This window comes from Scyliorhinus torazame, chromosome 3, assembly GCF_047496885.1.
Source record: "Scyliorhinus torazame isolate Kashiwa2021f chromosome 3, sScyTor2.1, whole genome shotgun sequence".
NCBI lineage: Eukaryota > Metazoa > Chordata > Chondrichthyes > Carcharhiniformes > Scyliorhinidae > Scyliorhinus > Scyliorhinus torazame.
Window position 1 is genome coordinate 189,909,153 of NC_092709.1, and position 12,103 is coordinate 189,921,255.

Here is a 12,103-nt window from a genome sequence, read left to right on the forward strand (position 1 = left end):
GAATATGTTCTCCCCACCCACCCCCCCCCTTCTCGTGGGGAATTAAAAACAAGGGAGAACAGGTTAAAATAAGGGGGACACCATTTAAAACGGAGATGAGGAGGAATTATTTATCTCTCAGCTGGTCTTTTGTCTCTTGAATTCTCTTCCACAGAGTGCAGTGGAGGCTGGATCATTGAATATAATCGATGCAAGGTTAGAGAGATGTTTAATCTGCAAAGGCGTCAAGGGTTTTGGGGGGACAGGCAGGAAAGTGGATTTAGAGCCACAATCAGATCAGCCATTATCTTATTGAATGGCGGCACTGGCTCGATGGGCTGAATGACTTACTCATGATGATTCTATTTCTTATCGAATGAGTAATGAACGCTGAAGTGTGAGTAGAGAGCAGTAATCTACTTGACAACTCTGACAAAGTTATTGAGATCCATTCAGCATTGTGGTACTGTCCCTTGTGCTAAGCTTCTGGCATTGACCTCTGCAGCGACACCTTCCCAATGCCAGTGGAGATGTTGCCTGGAGGGCTTCCTGTACCCAGGGTGAATAAGATCTCTCTATTCTGTCTACCACTCTTATCAAGGCCTGCAATTCTGAAAACCTGACTACCTTATTTGGACGTCATGCAGCCATTTTTCTGTAACTTTCCTGCTGCTTCCAGCCGTGGTGCACCTCCTGTTTAAGAGATCCTGAAAAGTGGCAACAGAAACTCAATTTTCTGACTCTGAAACAGGCGTACATTCTATAAACAGCATGGATAATGCTGGCTGCACACCTGACTCATTATAATGAACTGCACGCATAAATTTCACATTGTGTCCCCACGAACAAGCTCACACAGCCCTTGCCCTGTCTTCCACATTCTTGTTTTCAGGCGAGATCACATTTCTGTGTCCCACAATTCAGTATAAGATGATATTGCACTACATGACTTCGACATTGGATCACATGAACTGTACTGTATTGATAAGGGGCTTTAGTTTGTTAATGGTTGCAGGGAAATAAATTCCCTTATATTTATTTTGTACATTTCTAAACGATTGACAGTGGCTGCCATTAAACATTGTACCAACTCTTACAACGACTCCTGTAGTTTGATTTAGCTGAGATGCGTGGTAAACAATGCAATAGAAACTCTGGGTCAGCAAGCTTTTCCAAAATGTTTTGCCATCAATGGTACATCACTTGCAGCAAACAGCTTAGCAGAAAATTGGAGGAGCACAGTTAACAGGGAAAGTTAACAGTTAACACAGGTATGAGACAGGGAATTACGAGTGACCTACCCTGGGGTTTCTCCTAAATCCCTCTCTTCGTGCAAGGCGTTGTCTGCTGGGATCATCTTGGAAAATTGTTCTTTTATTGCCAATGTGGGATAAAATGGCATGTGCATGGAAGTGGAATGAAAGTTGCAAAGGACTGTGTGTGGAAACAGGCATGGAGAAAAACTCAGTGAAATATAAATTAAAGGAATACTCATATAGCACTTGAGTATGGAGATTTTTCTGCTAACAACACACAGCCTGGCGTTTGCAAAGTTTAAAAATGCTATTGTTTCCATTGATTGACAAGTATTTTTACAACTTTTGCCCCTTTACGGTAGACAAAAACAACAAGGCGAAAACTGTGGGCAAACCACTCCAGACATTATCCTCCGCAGGGAGAATACGTTCTTGACAAACTATCAGGACAGCGAATCAGAGTCTGAGGAGGAACAAAAAGTTCCAGATATTGAGAAAGATGACCTCGCTTTAAGGAAGGCCCAGATGCATCAGTCCAAGTCCAAAATTGCTGTCAACCAATTCCTACCTGGGCCATGCACGAAAAAGGATAGGGAGCGCTGGCAGAGTATTAAACAATCTACATATAAAGCTGCTGGAGCTTCACAAAGTAAAGAGCAGAAAATGGACAGGTGTGCATTATATTACCTACAAATAGATATCTTTCTGTCTCTATCACTATTTACTGCTTTCTATCCTTTCCTACAACCTACTTAACATTTCTGTTCGCAACCTTCTGCCCAAGTTGGAATGAAGCCCGGCTGTCAAAATGAACCAAGATTCTTATTGGGACCATTGGGTGGCCAATGGGTATACTCCCCTGACTGGCTGCTTGAAGCCCACATCAGTTCATATTTACCATCTAGTTTCAGCAAATTCAAGAGCTAGCTGGAGAGATATTTAGCAGAGAACGCAATGGAGGTGTCTAAGGGGTAGTGACACACGAAGCCTTTATAGAACTTTGTAACTGAATATTTACTTATTTGTAACCTTGTTAGTTATTATTGCTTCTACTTTGGCCGCAATTCTCCGGCCTCGTTGCGCTCTTGCTCGAGCGGAATGACCGGTAAATAGCAGGAGAGGCCGAAAACCTGAACCGCTCCAGGCGCCAAACAGTTTGAGATTCAACCAGCCCGCTCTTGTAGGCGACATCGGGATCTCACTGTAATGTGGCGAGAAACCAATTATCAGCTCTTAAGCCCTATTTCCATACAATTAACGGAGCAACCCCATACCCAGCGGCTTCCCATGATTCAGCGGCCTCCCCAGCAAGTGGTTATGCTGCCGCCGGTTAGAACTCCGTTTTAAAAATGTGAACCTGGCGCAAGTGCTTCTGTGGGATGTTGAGGAGGTGAGTAGTTTGCTCACAGATAAAGAGCGCCCGATGCTGGGCTTGCCACCCCAGTGCTCAGCGGGGGTGGAGGACCCTCGGCTGGGGGTGGGGGACTCTTGGCAGGATTGGGCCACCATGGGAGGATGTGGGAGAGGCACTGGGGGGGGGGGGGGGGGCAGCGAAACGCAGCACTACCATGTCAACCCCTGGATCATGTGTAGCCATTCTGGGGGCAACCTTTGTCCCTGCCCATCTGCCCCACCGACCACCCATAACCCTTGCCGACTGCCAAGGGCTCTGGTCATGCAGCTGAGGCTACTGCTAATAGGGAATTGGCAATCGTGGTTAAGTGAGCACTCCACACAACCAAGTATATTCCTGTGGGTGGGCGGGTCATGTGGCATGTGGGAGTCATTGCCTAGCATACCAATCAGACAGTGATGCCTGGATACTGTGCTTGAACACTGCGGGAAGCAACACCACACACGCAGCAGCCACATCCAAACACCCAGAGGATGCGACACAGCTCTGGGGAACATGTACACGGCCGGAGGGTGGGTGAGTGCTACGGGGAGGGGACCAGCGCCTTGTCCAGGTGACGCTATGAGCGCGTGTCTGGGGTACAGGGTCTGGCATCCGTTGAGGGGGGCCCGCTGCTGCCAGGTGTGCATGTGTAGGGTGTTCCGCATGAGGAGGGGGCTGGCGGGTCAATGGGGTAATGGTGGGTCCTGCAGTGGGAGACACCGCTGTCTGTCAGTCTAACACCCTCTCCCAATGCCTTACATTGATTGAACGCTATGGCAGGGATTTTGGACCCTGCAGAACTTGCCCTTGTGGTGCTGCTGCTAGGCTGGGCGGCCAGATACCGGAGATGGCGGCAGCAGCGCCTGAAGATGCTCGAGGCGGCGGTCCATCTGCCGTACCCCGCCACACACCCTGAGGACCCGGCCGTCCATCAGGCAAGGGAGGGACCCAGAGGGAGAGTACTGTCATGGCCGAGGATGTACAGGCGTCGCCGATCCTTTGAACAGGTGACGGACAGCGCGTGCTGTAAGAGGCTCCACCTCAACAGGTATTGCCCAGCATACCAATCAGACCGTGGTGCCTGGATACTGTGCTTGGACAATGTGCCGCACCTTTGCCATGTCCTCGTGGACTTGGCATCACATGGAGGAAGAGGACACCCGCTTCCGGTGGCCCTCAAGGTCACTGCAGCTCTGAACGTTTATGCCTCAGGTTCATTCCAGGGCTTGAGCGGGGACCTATGTGGCATCTCACAGCCAACAGGTGCATCCGACAGGTCACGATGCCCTGTTTGCCCGGGCGGAACACTATATAATCTTTGGACCAAGCCCAACAAGATGCCCGAGCAGCAGGTTTCTCCGCCATAGCCAGGCCGAGCCAGGTTCAGGGGGTAATAGATGACATGCATGTTGCCCTCCACTTGCCGGGCCATCTGGGAGTGCCCTACTTTAACAGAAGGGGGTTCCACTCCCTCAACATACAGCTCATGTGAGACCATCAGATGAAGATCATGCATGTGTGTGCACGCTTCCCGGGGAGTGTGCAGACAGCTACATCCTGGGGCAGTCAGACATCCTCGGCCTCTTCGAGGAGCAGCCTAGGAGGGTGGCTGGCTTTTGGGGGATAAGGGATATCCACTGAGGGCCTGGCTGATGCCGCCAGAATGGAGGCCGGATACCAGAGCGGAGACCCGGTACAACAAGGCCCATGCAGCCACTCGGGCTGTGACCGAGCGGTGCATCGGACTCCTCAGAATGCAGTTCCGATGTCTTGACCATTCCGATGTGCACTGCAGTACACCCCCCGGAGGGTTGCCCACTTCGTGGTGGTCTGCTGTGTCCTCCACAACCTCGCACAGCAGTGGGGTGGCATACTGGAGGTGGGGGATGAGGAACATGTGGCCATCTCCGAGGAGGAGGACGAGGATGATGAGGCAATGCCAGACCAGCAGGGGCTGGAGGACGAGGCCAAGGAGGAACCTGAGGACCAGCCAGAGGCTGCAGGACAGGTGGCCTTAGCGATAGTACGGCAAGCCCGAAGGGCCAGGGAGCCCTCATACTCGCCTGATTCATTTAGGACGTGGCCAGGTTTGTCACCCCTCACTGCCATTTCCCATCCTCCCAGGGTATGTATCACATCACTCCAGGGTACTGGGACTGTGTCGGCACCATCAGCGGGTCACTGTCGAGGGCAGGGGGGGTTGATGATAACCCGCAGAGAGCTGAGCGCCATTGCTCCTCAATCTATGCCATATTCTGACCCCTGCCTGTCTGCTGAGCGCTCACTCAAACCCATCACCTGCATGCAGTGTGCCCTAGGGGGAGGGAAATGCCTGGAGAGATGGGCCAAGGTTTTGGAGGGCAGCCCACATTGTGGAAGGAAGTGACAGAGGCATCATAGTGGTTGTGCACAAGGGTATTTATTGTGTTTTACATTTCCCCACTCTCCCGAAGCTGCCGCGCCCCCTACCCCTCATCCCCTACCTACCCTCCCATCCCTCCACCCTCTGCTGGTGCCCTCAGTGATCCTCGTTTTGCGTTGCCTTCCTAGCTCTATCTCTAGGACTAGGTGTGTTCCCAGGATGCACATCTGAGGTGGAGGCAGCCAGCTACTTACCTCGTCCCGTGGCCTTCGATGCCTCTGGCGGGTGTCCTCTGAGGGCTCTGGGGCCGGAGGGCCCCCGCTCACTTGTCAGCGGCACATGCACAGCCGTGACATCCTATTCTGGGCGCTAGCTGTGAGAGGCGGCCTCATCAGAGGGGTTGGAACAATGAGGGAGCTGGTGACTACCGTTGCCACTCCATGGGACCGGATTGGCACTCAGCACTCCGCCTCCCACTCAGTGCACATATGGTCCTGGGGCTTACCTTGGGATGGAGGGGCAGCCGGTTCAAGCCCTGGCAGGAGCCCTGCCAGCCCTGGCAGTTCCCTGATGCCTGCCCCATCGTGGAGACGTCCTCAGCGATCCTCCTCAGTGAGTGCGGCATGTTCTACAACGTCTCGGCAATGCCCACCTGCGACTGAGACAAGCTCTGCAGAACCTCATCAAGGTCAGCCTGGCAGTGGGTGACATCCCCCAGCAAGGCAGACATTCTATCAAAACCCTCAGCCGTGGCCATCACCGACTGCACAACGCCTTGTACACCTTCACTCATGGTGCCGACATCGGGCACCACGCTCCCCACTGCTGTCGTCACCCTAGCAGTTTTGGCCTCGGTGTCATGCATTGCCAGCGACATCTCCTGCGCCCACAGCTTCTGGGACTCCTCAAATCAGCCATGGAACTGCTGGAGTGTCGCTGACATCCCCCTCTGAATGTCCTGACTGCTCCCTATCGTCTCCATCAGCTCCGGGATGTCCTCTTCCACAGGCTCAACATCAGGCTGGGACCCAGCTGGGTCCTGGGATCCAGCAGACCTCTGACTGCTGTCTCGCCTGCGGGTTCCTGCCTCCACCTGATGTGCATCAGCAGCAGTGCGGTGCTCACCAGATTGTGCCTCAGAAGCCTGACCACCAACATTTCCCACCGAGGTGCGTTTTTCTGCGCTGGTGGAGTGTGGGGATGACAGCTGTGATGCCCCGATCGTGTCTTCCTCGGAGCTCCCCTCTGAGGTGTTCTCCTGGGAGGCAGGAGAGGGGCCACCCAGGATCGGCTAGCATCGTCGGCTGGAGGACATGCTGGACAATGGACATGTGGTCAGTGGGAGGGATGGGTCAGTCAGTAAGGCATTAACAACTCACGTTTGACAGGTCCTCCGGTGGAGCCCAGTAGATCCTCACCTCCGCGGCGTCCGCCAGCCTCTCGTGTTGGTGATCACTCTGTCCTCAGCCACCCAAGTCGCCTCCAGGGCCCAATCCTCGAATGCGGTGATGATTCTTATGTCTGGCACCCCACCGCCAGTCTGGCCCTCTCCCGACCGACAGTTGACATCCCTCTGGGCCTCCACTGTGTCTAGGAACCTCCCCAGATCTGCATCCCCGAATCCTGGGAAGGTCTCCTGGGCGCCAATGTTGCGAGCTAGCTTGTGTTGGCTGAAGTGCTGCTTGGAATTAAATTCAGATAGAATATCTTTAATTATTGCAAATAAACGTAAGCCTCATCAGTTTACAGTTCATGTGTGAATATCCAGCTTTTACAGTTTTCATGGTTCGGGACAGATTAACAGGAGGCCATTCAGCTCTTTGAGTCTGTTCCATTCAATTAGACTACGTCTGCTCTGCGGTTCAACTCCAGTTACCTGCCATTATCCTATATCCATTTATATCCTTAGCCAACAAAATTTGTCAATTTCGGTCTTGAAAAATTGACTCAGCCCCCCAGCCTTCTGGCAATGAGTTTCCCAGCTTCTCAGTGTCCTTTGTGTGAACAAGGGCTTCCTGATTTCATTACGAAATGGCATGCCTAAGTTTACTTCTGAAGATTAAGTCCCCTTGCTCTGGAATTTCCCGTCATAGAACACAGAACATACAGTGCAGAAGGAGGCCATTCGGCCCGTCGAGTCTGCACCGACCCACTTTAAGCCCTCACTTCCACCCTATCCACATAACCCAATAACCCCTCCTAATCTTTTGCACACTAAGGGCAATTTAGCATGGCCAATCCACCTAACCTGCACTTCTTTGGACTGTGGGAGGAAACCGGAGCACCCGGAGGAAACCCACGCAGACACAGGGAGAACATGCAGACTCCGCACAGACAGTGACCCAAGCTGGGAATCGAACCTGGGACCCTGGCACTGTGAAGCCACAGTGCTAACTGCTGTGCTACCGTGCTGTCAGAAAAAATATTTAATAGAATTATGAAACTATGATTTATTTTGACAAATTTTCCTGCTTCTATCCAACCTCATATGACTTCATTCTTAACAATGTGCACTGAAATACCTATACTGCCACCTTTCCCTCAGTTCCCATTTCACCTTACTAATCTGTTGCCAAACCGGCACCTACTGCAAAACTTCACTTATTTTACCTATTTGTCTTCTCTCCTCTCACTTGATATTCTGTGCTTTTTCCTCCTTTGACCTGCGTACAATTGTTCAGCCAAAATCATATTCAGGTTACAGAGGGTGAGGTGGTTGTCCCACAAAAAGCAAGTGTGCTCCTGAAGTCACAGCAGCAGAATGAGCCCGACGAGGAAGAACAGCTGAAAGCCCCAGACATAGAGCGCGATGATCTGGCTCGGCGAAAGGTCCTGGGTGGCTTTACCAGTCGGCAAAGTCCTCATACCTTCATCCATTCCTCTATCACATCAGCTGATATGGAAATATGGCAGAAGCTAAAACTTTCCACTGACACCAGGTTGTTACTGGCCTTGTCTTCTTGTTATTTCGTATAGAACTCATCATAGAGAAAGCTGCTCTTTCAAATTTTCCTGTTCTATCTTATTTTTTTAATGTATATTTTCGTAATTTGAACATATATTTAAAATAGTGCTTGTTTTAATTTAATGCAACCAAATTCCACATATCATTGTGCAATACTGGTGGTACAGTGTTTGCATCACTTCCTTCCAATATATTATTCTTCCCTCAAAGAAGCAAATAAAATCACGACATAGCTTATCATTCGTCATGCATCATATTATATTGTTTAACCTAAATCTTTCTTAAAAGAATACCAAACCTGCATTTTAAAAAGTAACAAAATTACCAGTAATTAAACCAAGTGACCTATGGGAGACTATGTTGCCGTGGGTTAGTTTATTGCCCTTTCATCCTGGGATCGCCATTTCAGTCCAGGCATGTTGATGGCATTAAGGCCTCATCCATTTGCTTGTTTTAAGGATACTAAATGAAATGGATGTGGTCATTCCCAAAAATACTCTTTATATGTTTAGAAGTTGTTATAAGCCGCCCGGGTCTTATGGAATAGGGATGATCCACTGCCTGGTGGAGCTTGCAGAATATGAGCTCCCCTGATGAGCGGGGGGGGAACCCTTAATGAGGTTCATATGTCTTTGTATAAATAGAGTCGGTCAATAAGGCACCGACTAGAGAAGGCTCAGTCGGGAACTACTGGAGCTATACATAATAGTTAACGTCTTAAATAAAGGAAGTTTTGTTCTCTCTACAACGCGGTGTGGACTCTTCGTTGCCCCTTACAAAAGAAATCCAACACAAACTATCCATAACAGCTTTGGATGACAATAAGTTGGCAATGTTAGAGAGAGGTTGAAACAGGTGACTGTTGTATAACCCAAATGTAATAGGGGTGCCCTGATGAACTGTGGTTAAACGATAATATTAAGGAAGATTATGAATAGCTGTGCTTTATATTAATCTTTACTCCACCTAACCTAAACAAATAAGGCAGCAAATTATTTGATCTTACAACAATGACTGCAATCACCTTGAATAAAAATTCCTTACCTCCAAGTGTATCAAGTTGTAATTATTTTGTCACTGCTAAAAGACAACATTTAGGCCCATATGTGTTGGTGAAATCTGTAGTGATCTCTGCCATTGAGTATCCTTCTCTTGTGACTACTTCCTATTTAATTCACTGAAGCCATCAAATGTACAGGTGGTGGCGGTGGGGGGGGGGGGGGGGGGGGGCAGGGTTGGGGGGTCCAGTGATGATAACAATCCAGACTCCCTCCACTCATGCTGATCCTGAAATGAAAATGGTTTCAATGTTAACAAAGTAGAATCAATTTGGGTGATCAAATAGTCAACTTTATTATGGGTAAATTCTCTTTTACCTTTAAGCATGTTACCTTCAGTGTTCTTTTATCCCAGTCTGCTGCAAAAATAATCACACCTATCCAGTCTTCGATTTTCTAGCAGACTAAATTCCTGTCTTTTTCTATGTAAGTGACTACTTGTATCTACCCTTTAACAAAATTAGTGAAGGATAAAAATGTTGTCTCCCTTGTAGCAAATATGCACATTTCACCCCCTTGCACAAAAAACACTGGGTGTGCGTATTCTTTAGCTTCCAAGTTAATTTTCTTGTTTATCTCCTCAGACAGTGCACAGATTTAATCAAGAAGACAGTTGGGTAACTGAGACCAGCTTCTAGATTTTGTCACTGTTGTAACAGTTACGAGGAGATGTACTAGAACTGTTCAACGCCAAATTTATCTCTAATTTTTCTTCTATTCCCTCTTTCTTTCTCTCCTGAAGGAAGTCAATCAGTTCTAGGATACAGTTCCTTATTTTCCTTCCACATTTTGTCACCATTTGTGCCTGCCTTTAGACTTCTTGACAACCTGTCAGCAGATGTTTATCACCAGAGAAATCAATCTTTGAATTTAATTTCAGTGATATTCTTCAAACAAACGTAGACCTGAGGAGTTTGCATTAAAACTATCCATTAAGTCAGCATTTTCACAGTCAGTGAACACTGTTTCTGGAGAGAGTTTCAGATTTTTACTGACCTTTGCATGTCAAAGTGCTTTGGATATCACCCACTGGATAGCTCAGCTCTAATGTTACGGTTATGCCCTTGTTCTGGTTTCCCCTACCAAATAAACCCTGTTTACCCAATCAAATACTTTAATCATTTCAACCATCTCAATTATGTCAAACCTTAAACTTATGTACTTGAGGAAATACAAGCTTAGCCTAAGCAACCTGTCCTCCTAACTTACCCTTATTATAGCCCCAGTATAATTTTGGTGTATCTGTGTTGCACTCCCTCCAACACTTTCTTGAGGTGTGGTGCTCAGGACTGAATATAATACTCCAAAAGGCTATCTTCTGAACTCTGTGGAACTGGAACAAAACTTCCACCACTTGTATCCCAGTCCCCTTGAAATAATAGCCAACATTGTATTAGCCGTTTAAACTATTTTATTGTACCTGTCCACTGGCTTTTATTCATTTCTGTCTTTTGTGCCACTGAGTATTTCTGCCCATCTACAGTTCCTAGCTTCTCACCACTTCGAAAATAATCTATCTCTCTGAGGATCAGAGAGGATGACCTCACACTTTTCCAAATTGAACTCCAACCTGCCACGGATTTGCCCACTCACTTCATCTATCAAAGTCCCTTTGCAACTTTCAACATTTTTTGTGCTACCTAATTTAGTGTCATCAGCAAACTTGGATATACAGATCTCTATTCCATCATTCAAGTCATTTATGAACATAGTGAAAAGCTTTGGTCCCAACACAGTTCCTTTGGCCGGGGGGGGGGGGGGGGGGAGATCACCATATCCTGCCGATTGAGTATATACCCATTATCCCTCAGGGCCTGCTGCTACCATCATTGGGAAATAGGTCATCCCACTATCCCCAAGTAGCCTGAGAAAACCCGCAGAGAGGCATCACTAAACTGGGGCCACTCACTGTCTGTTCTGCAACATCACTCCCAAGTAGCAAGTAGGAGAGGTGAGAAGATGGTAGCAACAGTTGATTTAATACAGGTGTGGGGAGGGGAGAGATCAGAAGATTCTGGCTGCATCTGTATCTCAAAGTGTCACAGCCAGACTAATGCTACTGCATTGCAGGAAATTAATGCATGTCCAGGTCCCCTTCAAGTATGGTGCTGGACTTTCGACCCTGTGAGGGAATGGCAGGATCATTGACTTCCTGCTATCCCACACTACAAAATTGGACGGGCACCTCCTCCATTAATATCTCATTGGTTGAGAGGCACCTGATTGCTCATGGCCACCTGCAAGCAGACGTCCCGTACACTTCCTGTCCCACCATCAGGACAATCAACATTGCAACATTGCAGCCTCTGTCTGCTACTTCTTAACCAATTCCTTACCAACGTTTCCAATTCCGTACGCTTTCACTTTTATTAACAAAGTGGCTGAAAAATTCATGTAATAATCTGGATGTCCTCACAAATAGACTTGGTAGATGTTTCTAGTTAGTAGTACATCATTCATGTTTGTTAATAGAGTGATTTCTACTTTTAACTGATATAAACCAGAGAAATAATGATCTGTTTCTGCCTTTAATCTTCTTTTTTCTTCATTTTCCATAAGTTCATCTAGTGAGGAGACTTCAAAGCCAATTAGAAATTGCTCTGAAATGAAGCCAATGTCTGAAAGTAAAATAGAAAGAACAGCTCAAGATGACCTTGCCTGTCGTAAGGCAAGAAGCAATAGAAGTGCTTCAGGCAGCTGCCAGCGCTTTGTGCACTTTGGCCCAGTGACGGAAATAGATCAGCAACGTTGGGAGAAGTTAAGCATCGCCGGGGCTGGTCAAGACAGTGAGTCAGAGGAAGGGGAAGATAGTTGCACTATCAAAGCCTACACCTGCCATCTCTTACCATCAGTAGCTTCAGCAATCATGCTCAACTCACAGGACAGTATAATAAGAGGTGAATCTCAAGTCATTTCTGGCAGCGAGGTCAGCCTTCACTCCCAAAAAGAGCTCAGGTACATCTTGCCACCTCTCCAGTAAGTCTGGATCAAGAGTGGTTGAACATTCAGTTGCATGGTGTGATTGGAACTCTTAATAAAGCATGGTGTTTGCAATGTAGGGCTGAGGTCTCCTATCTTGTACAACTC

At 48.1% G+C, this 12,103-nt stretch overlaps 1 protein-coding gene across 11 annotated transcripts in view; it reads left to right on the plus strand.

The window, feature by feature from the left end:
* The window catches only part of LOC140408856 (LIM and calponin homology domains-containing protein 1-like), a 566,047-nt gene that overhangs the window by 377,454 nt on the left and 176,490 nt on the right, over positions 1 to 12,103 (plus strand). For all 11 annotated transcript variants that reach the window (XM_072496648.1, XM_072496651.1, XM_072496649.1 and 8 more), the window contains exons 10-12: positions 1,598 to 1,906; positions 7,675 to 7,932; positions 11,576 to 11,971. In XM_072496648.1, the coding sequence (XP_072352749.1) occupies positions 1,598 to 1,906; positions 7,675 to 7,932; positions 11,576 to 11,971 (963 nt within the window). The remainder of the gene's footprint in view (positions 1 to 1,597; positions 1,907 to 7,674; positions 7,933 to 11,575; positions 11,972 to 12,103) is intronic.